The sequence below is a fragment of the Drosophila nasuta genome, chromosome 2R (genome assembly GCF_023558535.2).
Source record: "Drosophila nasuta strain 15112-1781.00 chromosome 2R, ASM2355853v1, whole genome shotgun sequence".
Taxonomy (NCBI): domain Eukaryota; kingdom Metazoa; phylum Arthropoda; class Insecta; order Diptera; family Drosophilidae; genus Drosophila; species Drosophila nasuta.
Window position 1 is genome coordinate 5,243,548 of NC_083456.1, and position 19,878 is coordinate 5,263,425.

General features: G+C 38.0%; 1 protein-coding gene across 9 annotated transcripts in view; it reads right to left on the reverse strand.

Annotated features, from left to right (window-relative positions):
* Positions 1-135: 135 nt before the first annotated feature.
* LOC132785073 (diacylglycerol kinase eta) overlaps positions 136-19,878 on the reverse strand; it is a 45,670-nt gene continuing 25,927 nt past the window's right edge. For 2 of the 9 annotated variants that reach the window (XM_060791048.1, XM_060791054.1), the window contains 10 exons: positions 19,217-19,297; positions 10,578-11,429; positions 9,964-10,511; positions 8,368-9,316; positions 8,148-8,282; positions 7,646-8,089; positions 6,548-7,258; positions 4,243-4,447; positions 2,980-4,178; positions 136-2,915 (listed from right to left, as the gene is read on the reverse strand). In XM_060791048.1, the coding sequence (XP_060647031.1) occupies positions 2,607-2,915; positions 2,980-4,178; positions 4,243-4,447; positions 6,548-7,258; positions 7,646-8,089; positions 8,148-8,282; positions 8,368-9,316; positions 9,964-10,511; positions 10,578-11,429; positions 19,217-19,297 (5,433 nt within the window). In that variant the 3' untranslated portion in view covers positions 136-2,606. Of the gene's footprint in view, positions 2,916-2,979; positions 4,179-4,242; positions 4,448-5,065; positions 5,189-6,547; positions 7,259-7,645; positions 8,090-8,147; positions 8,283-8,367; positions 9,317-9,963; positions 10,512-10,577; positions 11,430-19,216; positions 19,298-19,878 lie in introns of all 9 variants that reach the window. The other 7 variants (XM_060791056.1, XM_060791053.1, XM_060791051.1 and 4 more) reach the window with 7 other exon arrangements.

The following is a 19,878-nucleotide window of genomic DNA, read 5'->3' on the forward strand; positions in this document are numbered from 1 at the left end:
TGTATGAATCAAATAAATGAAAATGCATATAAACGTTTTAAACAAATCAATCTTTGTTCTTTCTTCACGAAATGTGCTGCTTTTACTTACGGTTCTTCAAATATCAAAACAAAGAATTTGGATTTTGTTTTGTGTTTTGTTTTTATTTTATTTGATATTATGTTTCATAAAGAAAAAGTTTCCTATTATTATTTTCATATTATGTCTGGGTAAATATTTTCGATTGTGCCTGTTACCATTTATTATCATTATTATTTTGAATCTGTTCGGAAGCTAAGTTCAAAAATAATTCTGGGCCGGGTTTTCAAAATTTCAACAAGCGGTTGTTTTGTTAATTTTCTATTTGCATATTATTTTTTCATTGATTATTATTATTACAATGAATTTGTACGCGCTTTTAATTGAATGTTACATTTGTCATTTTGCTGAGTTATTCAACAAAATTGGTTACAAATTACTTTGATGTTCGTTATGAAATTTCTTTGTTAATATTAAATTTAGATTTAGGGGAGTTTTTTTTTAGAAAGCTGTTATCACAGTATTGTTAGAATAAAACTAAAACGCATTAGGATAATTTTGAACATTGGAGACTTCAAAATATACAAAATAGAAAACTGAAAATGAAATGAAATTTTTAATTTACATTTGTTTAAATTTGATAAGGTTTCTCGAAAATACATATATCGAAAAAATGTTTAAATGTTTTGCGGTAGATATATCGTTAGTTTTTTTTGTTTTACTTTTACTGCAGTTTAAAGAATTATAATTATTTTTCTTTTTATTATTATTATCGGTATTTTGTATTATATGTTTTAATATTTTAAGTACATTTTAAGTGATTTGCCTTGTTATACGAAGGTTAATTGTAAGCGTAAACAGTTTCACAAATGTGTGTCAAACTTTATGTAGTGTGCAGTATATTATTGGGGTGCTACACAGAGAATCAAATTAGTGGGTTGTCAAAATACAACAAATCAATCGAGTTGGTCTGGGCTCATTTATACTTATATATCAAAAAATATAATATATAGACGTCGCTCAAGAGATTTGTTATACATTCTATATGTTTGTTTGTCATACATTTCAAGAAACTCACTCAATTGGAGAAATGCTTGAGCAATTGTTTGAAAGCAAATTTGCAACGTATGTAAATACGTTTGTATGGTAACTGAAGTGAAATTACACGGAAAAAACACACACATTTATATGCAGCTACATATTGTATGTATATGTAGGTATGTACTGACTGCTATTCATATACAATTGCTAATTGAAAATAGGTAACTATAAAAATTTAGCACAAATTCTTAATCGTTAACAGCTATGACAAAAGTTGTTCTGCTTAAGTAAACAATTAAAAGGTATACCAAAAGGTCTGAAACACAAGACACTGTGCTTCATGCTAGCTAAGTTTTTGTTATATATTTTAATTTTTGTTTTCTTTTTTGTAGTACTAAATGAATAGGGACACTGGCGCCCCGCACCAGATCTGCCCTTTGCTTAAATGGTAAACTTATTCCGAAAAAATCGCGATGGACTTAATGGTTACTTTAATTTAAAAAATAAACGAGTTAAGAGTTGCTTTTTGGTTACCACAAAAAATGACACGTTTAACAGACTTTTCTTTGTTTCCATTACAAGTAAATATATATGTGTATATTTAACATTGTAGAGGGTAAACAATTAAATTTTGTATGGTTGAATATCTAAAATTATTAATATCTTTTTCATTTTCATTTTTTTTTTGTTGGTTTTAAGTATATAGATTTTTGTCTTGTATGTTTTACAATTGTAAAATTGAAATTGCTTATAAATTTAGAATAATATTCGAGTTATGTTCTTGTGTAGGTTTGGTTTTCAATCGAGTGAGGGACAAGGACAGGCAAAAAGAGAGGTTGCATAGGAAATATTTATGGGCTTTTGTTAAGCGTAAGTAGAACATTAAGATCTATTTAACTGGGTAAGTATTTCTATTTCACTTGGGGTTTTTGCTTTTGCTTGTGCCGCTACATTTAAATTCGTTTAACTGCCAATTAAATAATTTTGCATTTGACATATACATAAGTACATTTATCCAAAATTTAAATCAGTTGCATATTTTCCTTACTTGGCTAAAACAGAAAATGATAAGTCCCATCAAACCATTATTACCTATAGTTAAGTATATTGTGTTTTTCTGTTACTGGAAAACTACATCAGTTATTGCTAAATTTGTATAGAGTAATCTTGTTTCTGTTTGTAATCCAGTTTATATAGATAATGTTCGTTTTGTTAGTCTCTGTCCACTCTGCATCATTCTTTAATTACAATTACTTTTGTGTTAATGAAATCCAGAATTTGGGGATTTGTTTAACTCTTTATCTTTAGCTATGCTAGTCTATAAATAGTGATTGTTATATGCATTTATCCCATATAAATTAACATTCTAACAGCTCGCTTATCAATCTAAACAGCCACACTCCTCATTGCAGAAACATAAACCCAACTCTTTGAGTCCATTTCGAAGACTGAATTTTGTACTAGCCGATTGTTAATTTTGTTGTGTCCAACTTTCAACGTTTGATTTTTGTGACAAGACGGGACACAACAGGAACCATGCTGTTTACTTAATTCTCGCTGAGATCTTTAATAGCTTGCAATATGCGCTTCACATGACCCACTTTAACAACGCCCAAGTCCTTGAGATCACGTCGACCCAAGGTGAGCAGCTCCTTGCCGCGTATATCATTCTTAAGGAAACTATCAACATATTCCGATAGCTGCATGGTCTCCAGCCAGGTGACCACCTCATTGACGCTCCAGTTATTGGCAGCTTCTCGGGTATTCGTGAGTGGCGGCTTGAACTGCTGTTGGCCAGCTGTCGATCCAGAGCGTAGACGACCCCAGAATGCACGTGACTTACGGCGACCATCCGACTGTGGAAAATAATAGGTTATTTAATAAATAATAGAAATAGAAGGAATTTAGCTGAGAGCTTACCTCCTCATTGGGTGCCAGCACGTTGAAGTAGGCTCGCAACTTGCCATCGATGCATTTTTGCACCGAGCACTTCTTCAATTCCATTTCCATATTGGCCAAAGCTGCGCTCAGCTTCGTCTCCAGATCCTCGCGTAGTATGAGACTGTGGCCACGATCACGCAGCAAAGTGCACGCATCATCATACAATTGGCGTGACGAGTCGATTACCTCAACCAATTTGGTGCGCAACGAAGGACCCTCAAGAAGTTTGCCCTGCGGATGTATTGACTCCAATGCTTCACTGGCCCGACAGGCTACCTCATATAAATCATGCTGAAGTGCCGGATGCGATATGATCAAGAACTTGACCCATTTCACTAATGAACTGACTGCCTCAATAAAGTTCAACAGCACGTAGCATTCACGTTCCGAAATGACCTCATCCGTGGAGGCGGCATGTTCGGAGGCTGTCGAAGAGGCATCACGTTGTATGGAGATGCTATGCTGTCGCTGCTTCTCCTGCCAGCTCTTTAATGAGACCTCCAGGCTGCGATTGCGGCACAGCATCTGGACGCGATTCTTGTGGAGGATGCGAATCATGCCTGGCGGCTGCAGCCAAGCCTCGCCATCGACCTGAATGGGTATTTCCTCGTCGCCCAAAATATTAATCTGTACACTCTGACACTGGGCAATACGATGGTGTTGAAGATTGATTAAACGCGAGGCTGCCATTTGCACTGATCCAAACACGGCGACCACTTCGAGCACACGATCATCAAAGCTGGGCGTCAAGAAGATGTCGTCCTTCTTGGTGCTGCTGCCCCAAAAGTTTGTGCCGCCCATAAAGCTGGGTATGTTTAGTATAACAATACCCTGAAGCTCGGGTAATGGTATTCGTTGGCCATCACACTCCAACTGCACTCGTTGCTCCAAGTTTTTGCAGGTCTTCTGCAGTAATTGTTTTGAACCGAGCACTCCATACCACATATAGTTTCGGGCTCTTGAGCGACACTTTTCTGGATGCTCTTCGCGTTTGTTGTGAAAGTCCAGCGAGATCTTGGCATCGATGCCGATGCCGAAATAGTTATTCATAACACATTTCTCATGGTATCCGGCCAGTAGGGTTTCATCAGGATCCATAAGCGGGCTAACTGCTGCACACAAAGTGTCTGCATTGGCCAGCAGACATTTAGAGATGAAGCCAGTGCCATTCGTCAGATCTGAATGTGTAGGAAGAATAGAATTAAAAAAATCATCAAACTCAGTAATTTATATTTAACTTACTTGGCCAATTGGGCAAGCGCACTAGAGGGTTGATAATGGGCAGCTTGCGGCTGGTTTCTTCCGTCGGCGTCTTCTCCTTATCCTTGCTGAGCTTTTCCTCCTTATCGCCAGCATTAAAGTGCTCGAAACCAAAGAGAGTGGAGCCCATGAATAGACTCGACTTGGAGCCCTTGAGCGTCTGCAGATTTGGTAATGCTTCGTTCGGCTGCAAGAGAAGAGGACCGATTAGATAGGGGTTAGGATCATGCGGACGTTTGTGTCAAAGAGCAACTGGAAAGTCAGCACTAACTACGATACAAAGAAACATGTGGGTGTGGTGGATGTGTGAGTGAGATTGAGCATGTGAGTGTGGCTGTGGTTGTTGTCATGTGGTTGTGGGTGTGCGTGTGGGTATGCGTGTGCCAGTGTTGTCTAACAACGTACGCAGGGTTTTTTTTAAGTGGAGATCAGTTAGTTTTTTGAGAGCATAAGAGATAGCGCACTACTTGAAAATAAAAACCATAAGTTAGTAGAAAGCAGAGTCTATATTAATGTCTTATTTAAGCTGTTATTTACGGAAATTGTTGTTAAGTGTTGGTAGAGTAGATTTTATTTTTGGGTATTATGCAACACTACTACTGATAACGACGACAACACGTGTGGAAGAACTCAATTGAAATTAAATAAACGACGCGGGTGCTGGAACCACAACTCAAGGCTGACACTTTAACACTGGCCAACTGGCACTTTATACAGAGGACATACGAGGACACATCGAACAAACGATTGAACGAAGGAACGCAGGAACGATGGAGGAGACCTGGCCTCTGGTTAACGGGCTTACCAGCGGTATCAACGGCCTAATAAGCGCCAAGGTCGCCAGGCGTATGTCTGGTTCGGCAACCACAAAGAAACGCACACTGAACAGTCCATAAGCGCGTTTAGTGTAATTTTTTTGGTTTTTCTTCTAAGAAAATGCATTAAGTAATGTGATGACATTTAAATAAATATCGTGTTACGCATTGTGTGTTAATTCTATGTGATTATTATAGTATATAGACGATGATTGATGTGGGTGTATGGCATTTATTTATCCATGTGGGTTGTGGTAAGAAAAACAGTGGCTATTAGTCTCGAAATGATAAATGAAATTCATACAAGTAGTTAACATAATTTTGAAATACGTACCAATTGATTGTGCTTTGTAAAAAAAAAACATATATTGTATTTATATACATAAGAGTATATATAAAGATATATATGTTTCTATATTTGTTATCTTTATTGTATTTATTTGTTTATTTTGTTGTGATTTTTAATTGGGTTTTAAACTCAAAAGCAACGAGCTCAATTATGATTATAAATTTGGCAAATTATAATGAAAATTGTTTTGAAACACTTGTTCAATTCACATGGTTCTAAAATTGATTTATTGTAGGTTTTAAGTTAATCTTTTTAGAACTTGATTTTAATACTCGTAAACAATTTAACCAAAAGTTACTTATTACGTATATGAATAAATATTTCGTTATTGTCGTAACTTATATAATACATAAATATAATGTTTTATAGTAATACTTAATTATATAAGAAATATATATTAATATAAATTATAGAATGAGGCATTTCACGACTTAAATGTACAAAATGTGGAAAGCTAAAAAAAAATAATACAATAGTTTTAAAAGTATATTTTAATTTGAATAATTGTCGTAACATATGTATATATAACACAAATTAAATGTTTATATAATTATGCTTAAATATCTAAATAACATAAAAATATATATTTATTAAAATTAATGAATTAATCGTTTCAAGTCTTAATCTATATTTTTAATTAAATAATAAATCCAATGAAAAACAAATCTGGTGTATAAGAATAAATGATAAATAATGATTACATATTTAATAAATACAAGAATAAAAATAAATAAAATAAATATAAAATACAAATAAAAAACTCACCATCACAAAAAATTATCAACATTTAATTTGGTTCCATGTGAATCGCACAATGAGTTGAACTAATTAAATGAGTTTTGTGTAAGCCTAAACGATAAGTTGCAGCTGGTCGAGGGAATGCCAAATCAATTAAGATTCGCTTTAAGTATGTATGTTATTTATTTTTAGTTAATTTTTTTTTTTTTTTTGGTTGAAAAATAAAAGATTTACCTAATATCGCATTTGTGTGTATATTGATTGTAATCTGGATACTCATTGCTCATTGCTCATTTTGCGGCTGACACATTTGCTCACTTGCCGATGCAGGTGCCAACGTAATATCATATAATATGAGGAGGGGGAACTGATCAGCGGGACTTACCTTGAAGAGACTGCCACAGCTAATTCTACGACTAGCCGCTGGTGAACTGCTGAGGAAGCGTGCATGCTCCGGATCCAATGTTAAGAAATTTGGATTGAAACCGGAATGGCGACGATCTTTATCCTTGTCATATTCGCGGACAGATAAGCTGGGCGCATGACTCGAGTGTCGTCGGATCTCCGAGGAGTTCAATGATCGCACGCCGAGCAGACCCGACGGCGTCGTCAGGATGGATGACGACGACGTTGTGGGTTTGACGGAGTCACCGCGCAATGGTGTTGGTGGTCTTACAACAACACTTATCTGTGGATAGTTGGGATTTACATCATCAAAGGATTCTTTCTTACACGACTCATCAAAAGTAATGCGCTTTACATCTTGTCCATGACCAGATTTCTTCGTGGGCGACGTCGATGATGCCATTGCCGATTCAAGTGGTTTCGTTGATGTCGCTGTTGTTGTTGACGATGCCTCAGCATCTTGTATTTCAATTTTAATCGCTGTTTGCATTGACAGTTCATCCAGTTCATCGCTAGTCGTAGTCATTGTCATGTTCGGATACGCCTTTGATATGATTGAATTTGTGGGCGTGACCACATCTTCGTTGTTGGTGCTGTCGTTGTTTCTGTTGCTATCGAGCGTTAGCTGCTGTTGAGATACGATTGTTGTAGTTGATTTCAATTTCTTGAGTGAGATGCGCTTTTTGGGACGCTTCATTCGAGTGAGACAGAAAGTCGACAGTAGCAGGATAGTTGAGATTGATATTGTACGGTTGGTTTTGGTTTCGGTTTTAGTTTAGTTGAGTTTGGTTTGGTTTGTTAGTAAGTTGGTCAATTGATTTATTTTTGGTTAATTGTTTGGAGGCAAGCAAGTTAACGTATTTGGTTTTGTAATTACACGAGAAAAGAAAAGGTGAAGAAAGAAGCAAACGGAGAGCAACAAAGATATTACCATAAGTGGCCACGTCTGAGCACTTCCGATAACGAAACATAACTCTAGTTCTATATGTACGTATATACAATTTACCTACTTATCTCATATCATATCACATATATTATGTTATAGGTATGAAATAATCAATTTAACACTATCACATACCTTGAAACTCTGTCGTGCTATATCGTTACCTTCCACGAACTGCGCCAGACTGCAGAAACGTGGCGGCTCACGCATTTTCTGATCATCGCAGCGATTATCGATCTCAAAGACAATGTTCTCAAAGCCAAACTGCTGCGGATTATCATCGCTGTCCATGCGCGCCAATCGCGCAATTCGCGGTGGCGATGAGTTACGTCTCAAAGGATGCGATTTCGATTGCGTTAAGGCGCTCATCGACTTTTTGCGCGGCGGCTTTGGTGGACCAATATGCTCGGAGCAGAGTGTGGTTGTGTCATCCGTTATCGTATTATCCGCCAACGCATTGGTTATGTCATGGCCCAGGACTGAGCTGATGTCATCCATCAGACTCTCGCCGGGCATGGCTTCGGTCTCATCGCTCGTTTCGGGTGAATCAATGTGCGTAAAGTTGCTCGCATCGAGATTCTAGGGAAACGCGTCGCAAAATAAAATAAATCGAATGGCTTTTTGTTTCACAATTTACCTGTATAATATCGCCAAGTGTGTGACCAGTCTCGGGTTTATCAAATATCTCCGAGGCAACGCTGCACTCCTCATTGCTGATGGCCGACAGCACATCGCTCGCCTCGCCACCAAGTTCCTCTGATGATGATTGTTCCTGTCGATGTAAAAATAACATTGTTATGAAATTCAAAGTCATTTGAGGAGTGGGAAGGTAGAGGAGATTCGAATGGCACACGTACAGTGTTCGTGTTCGTCTGGGCATCGGTATCAATGATTGTGAGGCTTGCGCTTGTATAAACATTTTGGGAGTTGGGGGTTACGACAATGCCGGGTACCTGCAGGTTACATGTGTGTACCAGAGCTCGTTGCGGCTGCAGTGTTTCGCCCTTTTCGTTCTCATTTGCATCCTCTTTGTCGCAGTTGATTATGCTGCTTGCATCGCTGCCATCGCCATCTGCTTTGCGCTCCTTATCCTTGTCCTTGTCCAGTTCACGTGTCATGTAGTAGGTGCGTTCGAATACCTCAATGGGTCTGTAGTCGGAGAGCGGATCAACAATCGGTTCACCGGTTATGATGGGCACCCGCAGAAAATCCACCTTGCGCTCGGTGGGTGTATTATCCCCACCATCGCTGCTGGGCGACAGACGATTGCCGGCATCATCAATGTTGGCGCCGCCACTGAGCGATAGTCGTCCTATGCGATAGATTGTCTCGCCGTTGGCACCCTCCTCCATCTCCTGTATGACCTCAGGCACGCCTGAGCTGCGACGACTGTCGGCAAACTGACGCGGCGCTGGCAAATTGATACTGTTGAAAAAGTTCTCGTCCACAGAATCACGGCGAGTGTCCGGCAGCGGTGAGATGCAGGTTAGACGCGAAGTCTCCATTGTCGGTGAGATTATGTTGATGGGTGGTATTATGGGCAACGGCGAACTGCATGGCGTCGATTCTCCAGAGTTGTTAGCGGGTATCTTCAGTGCCTCAAATGGGGTAATCGACAGCTTGCGTTGATAGCGTTTTGGGCGACCTGGCTCCGAGTGCTCGACCACATTGTATATGGCCCGCTTGACGCTGTTGGCACGGGACTGCAGAGCTTCTTTCTCGCTGGATCGCAGTGAACGGCTATTGCGTCGTTCCTTCGAATTGATGTGATCCTTTTCGTTCTTCTCAATAGGCATGTTCGGATTCCTAATAACCAATGTAGAGTTAAATAAAAATTTTACGCAATAAATAATTATTCGAAGGGCATTGCGCTACGTATAAGTTTGTTTAGATTAAAGACTACTCAAATTTTAGAAATAAAATAATAAATAATGATTTTAAAAGTGTTGTACTTTGTTTATTATTTCATACATTCGATACCAGAGAAAAGAGATAGCTAGCAGAAGTAAGCATGTTGAAAAAAAGCGTTTCGAACTCATGTAGGTATAGAGATATGGTTTTCTGTACGTCAAATTTAGTGGCAACATTTTTAAGTTTCTACGCAGAGGTCGTTTGTTTTGGCTCGCTTGTATTCACTTTTGGTAAACAGAATAGTAAAAAAAAAACCAATATAAAATGCAAATTTGTCTGCGATGGGATAATAAAGTTTCGAGTCAATGAAAAACCTGCAACTATATTGCGCATCGAGCAACAGATTTAACAGCACTATTTTAAGCATTCAAATGCAGAAAGATGTCTCATTTCAGCAGTAATGTGTGATGACAGAACAAAATGTCTTGGAATCATTTTTGTTTTCTCCTCTGAAAATGTTCTTCAAGCACCCTTGGAAGAATGATGACATCCTACAGCCTAGGTTAATTAATTAACATTATTATATACAATTCAGCACTTACAGATACGATGGTCGAGCTGCTGAGGCTGAAGAGGCAGCTCCTCGCACAATAAGACTGCGTATGGTAGCTATCAAATCGTCGCCACTGTGGGCACCCATTTCCTCCTCCTGCAGAGCATCCAGCAGCATGTTCAGCTTCTGTCTAAGAATGTCACATTTGATGGTCAGTTGCTCATCATCCTTATGATGCTCACAGATGCGTGCCACGAGATCTTCGACGGTGTCACACAAAGTGCGCGTGGAGGAGATGAGTGTTTGGGTATCGTTCGTTTCCACAATGAAGCGCAGATGATGATTGGCCGATGTTACCATGCCCGTAAGCAGCGCTTCCTGCTCTGTTGTAATGGACATCTTTGGAGTCTTCGGCACACTGATGGCCTTCTCAAAGACCATTATGCTCCAGCGATCCAGCATTTTAGTGCTGGCCGATTCGTAGCGCTCGAGAATTTGAGGTAAATGGGTGTCGTCGTCGCAACTGGAGCCCCAGCCCAAAACTCTGGCCAGATCATTGCCAGTTCCCAATGGCATAACAGCCACTTGGCATTGTTTCTATAAAATCAATTTCAGTAATATACAAATATATAATAATAATAAGTTTTGGTGTGAGTTACTTACATGCATGTTGAAACGATCGATTTCGCTGAGCACCCAACCAACGGATCCATCGCCAGAGCAGACGAGTATGCGAAATATTTCAAAGTGTCGAAAGAGACGCAAGCCCAGACTGGGACCCGTTGAGATAAGATCAAAGACTTGCGCCGGATTCAACAGCTGTTTGAAGCGACGCAAGAATTTAACGCCTTGATTATCACCCGACTTGGAGTTCACAAATACGAGCAGAGGCGAGAAATTTCCTTTCGGGCTGACCACATCCCAGGCATCATCGGTGCTGATTGAATGCACGCTAGTGGGCGGCACCACGGACAGCTTAGCCGGTCCAATGGGGCAGGCAATGGCCATCTGGGGACGACATGCCACATGCACCGTATCCCTGCACCAGAGACAACGCCAATCCTGCAGGCGCAGCACTGATCCGCAGGTCTTTTTGCACACAGCACACACCGCTGACACGGGCAGATTGCCCTCCATCCATTGATGCGGCATTATGATGCTGCCGTCGGGTTGCTCGATAATATCCTTGCCCACGGTGGCCAGCGTTGTCCACTTGCAGTTAGCAATTGCTTTAGCCGCACAACGCTTGTGCACCTTGCACTTGCACACCTCGCAGCTGAGTCCATGCGAGGTGACCCCGGACAATGCATCGCGGCACACATTGCAGTAGGTGGGACGCGCGTGCGAGGTGGCATACCAATGGTGGTGATTGGAGAGAATGTCATGCTGGTCAATCAGAAAGCTATCGCCTCGAGGACGCTGCGGAGCTGTTGCCATCTTCAGAGAGCCTAGCCAATCCTCCATTTCGCGTCTGGAGTCGGCGCAGAGCACCAGAGAGCGGGTAGGTGTGATAATCTGCAAAAGAAAACAAATTTAATATCTTTAATAAGTTGAAAGGAGTTCGTCTCTAGGTTTTAAATGAAAATGTGGGTAAAAGAAGAGAAATACACTTGCAACTGCACAAAATCTATAAGATCGGATAAGTTACAGGGGTTTCATCGAACATTTGGACAACACATTTCCATAGTTAATGTGCTCTATAATTAAAACAAAAGTTAACTTTTATTTCAAGCTGCTATGTAATTCACTCGCACAATAAGCATTTTACCTTTCTTGACATTCATACTCATGACTACAAATGTGTCAAAAAGGCACATGAATACCCGGCACACCCGGTTCTAAACGAACGGAAAACTAATTCGCAATACCTGTTTATAAATTAATAAAAAAATGTTCAAGGTTTTATGACGTTAATTGCCCTATAAACGTATTTGTAAAAAAAGTATAAGCTAACATACGTTCTTTTATAGAAAATATTGAATTCAAATGTTGCCATATCAACAATTCAAAATACAGCTCTAATATAATGTTTACTATTTTTGTTTAATTGGTAGTTTAACAGGCTGTTTGAAGCTGTAGAGACGTCTCCTTAATATGCTAGTTTATGAAGTCTGCATTCTTTGAATAGCTTAACTGTGGCAGTGAAATGAAGCAGCGCGGAACAGCGCATGCTTATTAGTTGTGTAATCAAAGAGGGCTCTTTTAGCTGCTATGGCCTCATTAACATGCATTCTCATGTTAATGATAATACCCAGACAGTCGCAGCCGACACACCTCCAAATGAATGCGCAAAACAATGGGCCAAGCCCATAACCTTTGATAGTCCCCATTCTCCTGACGCAGAAACTAATACACAAAACGATGTACACAGGCATAATTAATATACGACCTTCTGGCCACACAGCCACATACAGTCTAACTGAAAAGGTAATAATGGTTGATTATGATTTGCAGTTTGTTACTGCCTAATTTATGGCAGTCATGTCCTTCAGCTAGCCTCAAGGCAAGTAAATTATATTATTATCTGCAATAAAGTCGTTTAAGGGAGAAGATTGGGAAAGCTGTGTTGAATGTTGAATATTTTATTTCAGTTTGAATACATTCAATAGGAATATCAATCATTTTCCATAAGGGTTTTTTTTTCAAAGTGCTTAGTGCATGTCAATGTTATTTACATGCTTGTATACAAATTGCATAGTAGTCCTTCTCTGACCCATTTAACGTCAGTTGACATGCTACATGCCAATGTCATAGCTGGCACAATGCCTGAACTCAATACTAAATGTCAAGAGAATAACAACAATGAGTAAAGCAAGTGAGTGTAAGCGATGCCCACGTCAACATCATAATCTACTTGCAATGGTTGGACAAAGTTATTCAGACGTAAGAGTGACAGCAAAAGTGAAATCGGCCGATGCCAGGGCCGATGTCCAGGATGTCCTCAGGCTAAATGGATGACAAAAGTTAACCACAAATAGTCAACGAAGCACACTGATGTAATCCCATCCCATAAGCCAAAGATTTTAGCAAAATTGCAGTTAAGCCTCGCCAGAGGCAGGAAATGAAAACAGAAAATCCAGCAAGCCAACTGCAGTTCACTGAGAATCTCATCAGGTGTTTTTCTCAATAGAGATGGTTAGGTCACTAATATTGAACTTTAAGTTGACCACAGATCTAATTGACATTTTAACACATTAATTAGTTCGAATTTAGCAATGCATGGCGAAATTGGCAAATTGTTTGCTAATGAAGCAATGTTCAAGTGCCACAAGCAAATGCCACAATCCAACCACATCATCGATATTTCCATCATCTCATGGCTCGTCGCGCTTCTTTTTGTAATGGGCGTTCTACCTTCCTGGGCTTCAAATTCAATTAATGCACAGTTGCACAGTTGCCAACCCACCCCACTCCACCTGTCAGCAGCCTGTGGCACTTGCAACATGAATATGCTTTTAAGCCAGGCTGGCGCGTGCGGTTTGCTTGTCGCTCACTCACAGCTCCCTTGCTCACTCACTTACCTGCCACTTGTCTACCGCTCTAACCCGCTTACATTTCGGTCGCCATCGTTTACCGAAAGTTGGCAGGGCAAATTTATTCAATTATTTTAAAACTGCTGCAACTGTGCATTGTTCACTGTCGACAGATGCATTTGATTTTCTGTTAATGGAAACATTACGGATGCTCTTCAAAATTGCAAAGCGTAACTTTTTACTCTGACATTAAATGATAATTCAATTATGTGAAGTAAATATAACTTTTCTAAATAAAAGGTAATGCAGGGTTTAAAATAAATTCAGTGCTAAAAATAAGTTGCGATTCAGTATTGATTTTCACATTTGGGTAAATTTAAGTGTTAGTGAAGAGTTCAAGTAGAGTTGAGCGGCGTGAAACTCTGTGGTTGTCTGACGAAATGCAATTGTACTCGAATTGTCTTACGGCTGTGTTGGTGGCCTTGGCTGCATTATATGAGCTGCAGGCAGAAATCCATATTGTGGTCAATGCGGCACGTTTTCAATATGAATACCTTTTGCGCCACAAGAAGAGGTTCAATGCAGTTGAATGTAATGCAATTAAAGAGCTCATTGAATTCAAATGGAATTTGATCAATGTCAATAAGAAATTTCGAAAGAAAAACTAAATATTTCTCATTTTATTTAATCATTAAAGCAGTTTTTTTTTTAAATAAGCTGTTAAATCACAGTAAAACTCATTCGTATTACATTTATGTAGTGAATTTAATTTTTGTCTAACTGATACATTTTAAGCTACTGTAATTCTTGGTATGGCAGAAAATGGCTGCGATGAGGCCTCAGACATTATGATATTAAAACTCTGGTGTGTTATCCCTATGTGCCTGTAAATGTTAGTATAACTGTATTTGGCTTCCGGCTACAGACACAAGCCACAGTCTCTGGCAACATACACTCTGCACTCCAATCAAATAAGCAAACAAAAACAAACGGCTCCAACGTCGACTCGGTTGGGCCTTGGATGGAGACGCACTTGCTGCCAGAATTCATTACGGCGAAGACAACAGAAAGCAAGAGCGTCGACGTTGTCGGCTGTTTCGCTTCATTTGCCCAAAATATTCATGAGATGGGAAAGTCGCGGCAGCAACAGTAGAGTCACAAGCAGAAGCTACAGTCGAATTACGAATTACGCATACGCCGCATTGTCCCTTAACGCGCACTTCACAAACGTTTGCCGTCGCTTGCCTTATCTGCGACTCGTCAGTGGTGCTGGTGGAGAAGAGGAAAATCGTTTTGGGTACTTGCTTGGCAGCATGTATTTCAGCATTCTTGCTTGCCTCTCTTAGTATCCCCAAGTGCATGTACATGTTTCCATATACATATTTTTCGGTTTTTTTTTTTGTTTCATTATCACGTTAAGCCGCCCAGCGTAATGTTGAAATTACTTTTGAAATTTTAATGTCCGCCGGCCAGCTCGAAATCGTGAGTGTGTGTGTGTGTGTGTGTGTGTGTGTGTGTGTGCTTGTGACTTGAAACTGAATGTTTTCCCACATAAAAAATGGCATATAAAAACTTTTGATGCTACCACTAAAGGATCTGCTCTGTAATTCAAATTGGAGCACCGCAAGGTGTATCACAATGTCATATCACGAACATAAATATTTATAAGTCTCACTCTGATGGAATTTGAAACTTGTGCTAAGATGTCAACTTAGGATTTTGGACACAAATCATATAAAATTCGAATTTTAAAAGCTTTCATTATAATCTTTTTTTAACGAATAATATAAACAAACTGGGTTATTGAAGCAGCACATAAATATTTTGCCATATCACTGTTGTTAGTCGCAACAACTTGTTCCAGCCTAAGTACTTGCCAACATTTTTTATGAGTTTTCTTTTTAGGTCCACCAAAAATTCAAAGTTCAAGGATAAGTCATATGTGACGTGTGTGTGTGTGTGTATGTGTGCGTATTTCTGGCAGCGTGCTGTCGCTGTGTGTTACCGGAGTCAAGCCCAAAAAGCAACACCAAAGTGAAACAAAGGAAAAAGTGTGGCCCACTTCTTATGATTGTTTCAAATTTCATATGCCAGCGCCACAGGATATTGTCCTTAACTTTCACAACAGAAACTTATAATCATTCGCTTTGTTCTGTAAATTTCCAAGAAAGCTGTTTATTTTTTTTTTTTGTTTTAATTTAAATTATAAAATGTAATTCAATATTAAATGTTTTTTTTTTAAAAATCCATAATATTGTATAATGTATGTATGATTGCAATCTCTGTTAATGTGGTGCATAATATTTTCATTTATTTTACTTATTTCTAATACAGAAACTTTATATTTTCCCTCTCTAATTAGTGGTTTGGCTCATAGAAATTGAACTGAAAATTTAACAAATTTGTCAACTTTTCATTTTGACCTTATTAGCAAACATAGACAGCTGGAAATATAGCTTAGATAAAGCACAAGCAGCAAACACCAAACAATTAGCAAACTGTGTACAACTGAGTTTGACATTTAACGAGAAACAGAAACAGAAACAGCAGGAGCATCAACAACGACGTCGCAGCCAATTTTCAATTACGAATTTATGCAAAAGTTATCAAGCGTTTTGTGTATGTGTAATCTATTTAAATACTGCGTAATTAACAACACCCAATTTGACAGACGCTTGAAAGTTTCAAGAGCCAAGTTCAACCCAAAACAGGAAGATTTGGCTGCCAGTTAACTTGGCTTAAATTTAAGAAACACCCGTTTGGTTTATATTTTGTTTATTTGTGTATTATATCTTCGCCTTTGAAATCTCGCAACAACGCAACGCCAGTGCTATGCATTACGTATACGCAGCATGTGCTGCGGCGCAATTAACAAGCCCTGCTACTTATCAAGTGCCTGCGTCTTGCATAATTGATGTACGCACACATACAATAACAACAACAAACTCACACACACACACACTCAGTACAATTGTTGAGTTTGAAATGGCAAGGCAATCAATCAACTTGATTACTTGTACAAATTCATCTGCCCGAGCAATACATTATATATAACATCTTTATATATAGTATGTATGTGTTTGCCTGGAAACCAAGTGCTTGGGATTGGCATTTGCACAGTTTGCGTCAAGTGGTGTACTCAAATTATTTAAGCCATTGATTGTTGATTGGCATCAATACGTAAATAACATAGTTCACATAACATAAAATTACTTGCAAAGCAATTTTCATGTTCAATGCCCGTTTAAGTAATTAAAAGTCTCGTATTTTCTCTACCTCAATGTTTATTTGAGATAGACCAAGAATTGCTTGTACAAACATTATCAAGATTATCAAGGATCATAATGGAACTGACAACCCATAATTATAATGCCCTTCAAATAAATTAAATGAGCAAGGCAAACAATAAACGGCAGCAAAAAGCCAAAATAAGTCGACATCGACAGTAGCCAACAACAGCTGAGAACATTTTAGGGCAGCATTTTGTTGCCTTTCGCTGCCTAGATTGATGAAGAAAAGTGCAAAAGCCAACAATAGCTAAACACTGAGAGATTTGATAGCTTGATATTCGAAGAGCCAAACAAGAGCAACAAAGCCAAAATAATTTATTATTAATGCAAATTGAGATATTTCAAAATGATTTTTACCGAATTAGTTAGATGCTACTTATAAAAAGTATTTCAATTTTGTTTAATGCGTTTTCAAATTTTTATGTCTGCATCTGTTGAAACTATTCTGATTATATTAAATTAGATAAAATGTACATATCTTTTCAATATAAAGACTTTAAGGAAATCCTTATATAAAGTTAATAAAAGTGTTTATTTAAATCATTAATTTAATAATGTTAATATGTTGAGGAATTAAGTGCTATGAACTAAATGTAAAATAATATGTTATATTAATTATCTTAGGGGTTAGCATGTAGAGACTCAACTCACGAATGAAGCGAATGTATGCAGGAATGCAATCAGTTGAATGCCTTAAGTCGCATTAGGCTCTTATGTACAGCTTGCAATCCCCTCAGAAAGCGCTTGTTTACAGAGCTATTACATAATTCTCTACGTAAAAGGATTTAAGCATCTCGGTGGGAAGGTATAAATAACAGTAAGCGCTGTGTGTCGTAAAATTCTGAAACGCAATTTAAAACTTTCAAGGTGTAATAAGGTTTGCTATTAACGTGCAAAATATTTATTTATTTAATTTTATGTTTGCTTTTTTTGCTACATTAAACGCTCTTTTTTGTACACTTTACACCATTTTAGTACGCACTTTTTTACCAACATGATGACATCAAGGCGATGTTTGTCAACTTAATTAAATATTTTTGACAACATAAATTTTAGGTTAGCTCATTTACAAAGGACACTTCTGACTCGTACTATCTGCCAAAATACAATTTAATATACATTTCAAATTAAATTTTATTATACTCATTCATTTTCAATCCATATCCAAGTAATTTCCCTAATTTTTATTTGAAAGTATGCTGGTATTCAAACTCTTCTATTGGTGTACATAGAGAATAAAAGAGAGAGGGGATCGCCTATCTGTGCATGACCAGCTTTGCGTATCGTACCTTTTGTTATTACCTCAGGGATTTGCCACCGAAAGCTTCCATTCCATTCAACCGATAAAAAACAATAAAATATCGCCGGCGAAGTCACCTTAGCTAATATTATTTGGCAAGAGCTCAAAGCTCGCAAACGCTTGTGGCTATATGTAGGTACATACTGAGGGAAGTTGAGGGATGGCAAATTTATTATTAATATCGAAAGTATATAAGTATATACTTATATGTCTTTTTATTAAGGCACACATGTACGCAAGTATTCGCAGGCATTCTTCACATATATTGGGACACAAGTACGAGCGTTTTCTATTTCCCAAAGCCGGCGAATAAATGCGCTAATTTTGCGCATCAAATGCTGCGCATTCGTGTATAAAGAAATATATAAATTTGAATATTTGGATGGCTTTTCGAAGGGCATGGGATAGGTAGAATCTTGTGTGCTCTGTATTGTATAGGACTTTTGGCCTGCTTATGCTAATTTGGCATGCAGACGGCGTCAAATGTAAACATTTTGCTTAGACTTCGCCCTTTTGTTTCTGACAGCTAATATCGATGGTATTTGTATAGAAATAAAGGTCCTTTCGCCTGCTGCTTCTGTAATTGGGCATAAAATCATAAGGTTCACCCTCAACCTGAGTGTTGTCTATATGCGCAGAGATATTTGCATGAGGCCAGACAATGGCAAACAGGAAATGAGGCTGCTTATGTTACATTTGACGGCGTCGACATCTCGAGACATCCTGCAGGCAAATAAACTGTGTGTATTAAGTTGCTTTATTTACTTCTACTTTCATCTTTTGACACCTCACAGGATAGGCATTGGCTCAACATGATATGAAAATGTAGCAAATCGAGATGATGGATATAATATTAATATTGAAATCAACATTTGGCGCATTCTAAACTTTTTTTTTGTTTGCCCGCAATTAATTTGCCAACTTCAATGCAAACACACAAAGCAAATAAAATATTTACGTCCAAGTGAAATACAATACAAAACTTTGCACATTAAATTTTAATTGCCATCTACTATTTAATGATGAAACAAATGGAAACTCGTGCAGTACACAACGTACTGAATTCCGGGCTTAACATTTTCTACATTAATAAAGGCAATAAATACGAATTCTCTGTGTTAAGAGTTTTGAATTAAATCAAAATAAATTGTAATGCAAATATTGAGAGACTTTTATACTTTTATATTGTATATGTAAGTAAAAGTTGTAAGTGAAAATTCATTATATTTTTTAACTTACCTGAAAGCTATGATTTACGTTCTTAATACTGCACTCGAAATAACACAACTCGGATAGATCGATCTCATCGAACACATCGCACTGAAAAATAGAATTAAAGATAAATCTGTTAATTATTTAATACAATACAAAATAATAATAATAATTGTAATTTTATTTTTTTTTACAAATCACATTTGTAATATTTTCTAAAAATATTCTGGATAATAAATTACTCGTTTTTATTAAATTTTTTTGTAGTGGTGTAGTAAAGTAATTTTTGGCAAAAATGTATATTTTCTGGTTTAGATGCCTTGGAAAATTACCAGAGAAAAGTATTAGTGGCCTTGTTCGTAGTGCTTCTTTGTCCCTTTGCTGTGGCTGGACTCTGCTTTGCCGCCTAATGAAATACACAAATATTGCCTGGAGCATTTTTGATGTTTCTTGTTTTGCCGTTGTTGGATGAAGCGCTGTATGCAGGGACGAGAGAATTGAATATGAAGGATACGCACGCTTCGGGGCCCTTACGGAAATTGAAATGTTTCATATAGCCCGGCAAAATAAATGTATATCTACGGTACAACAAAAGCCAAAACAACTCGTTGAAATACACACACATACAGATACACGCACACATGCTCACTGGCATTGTCAGTGGCAGTGGCAATATAATAGAAGTGTGA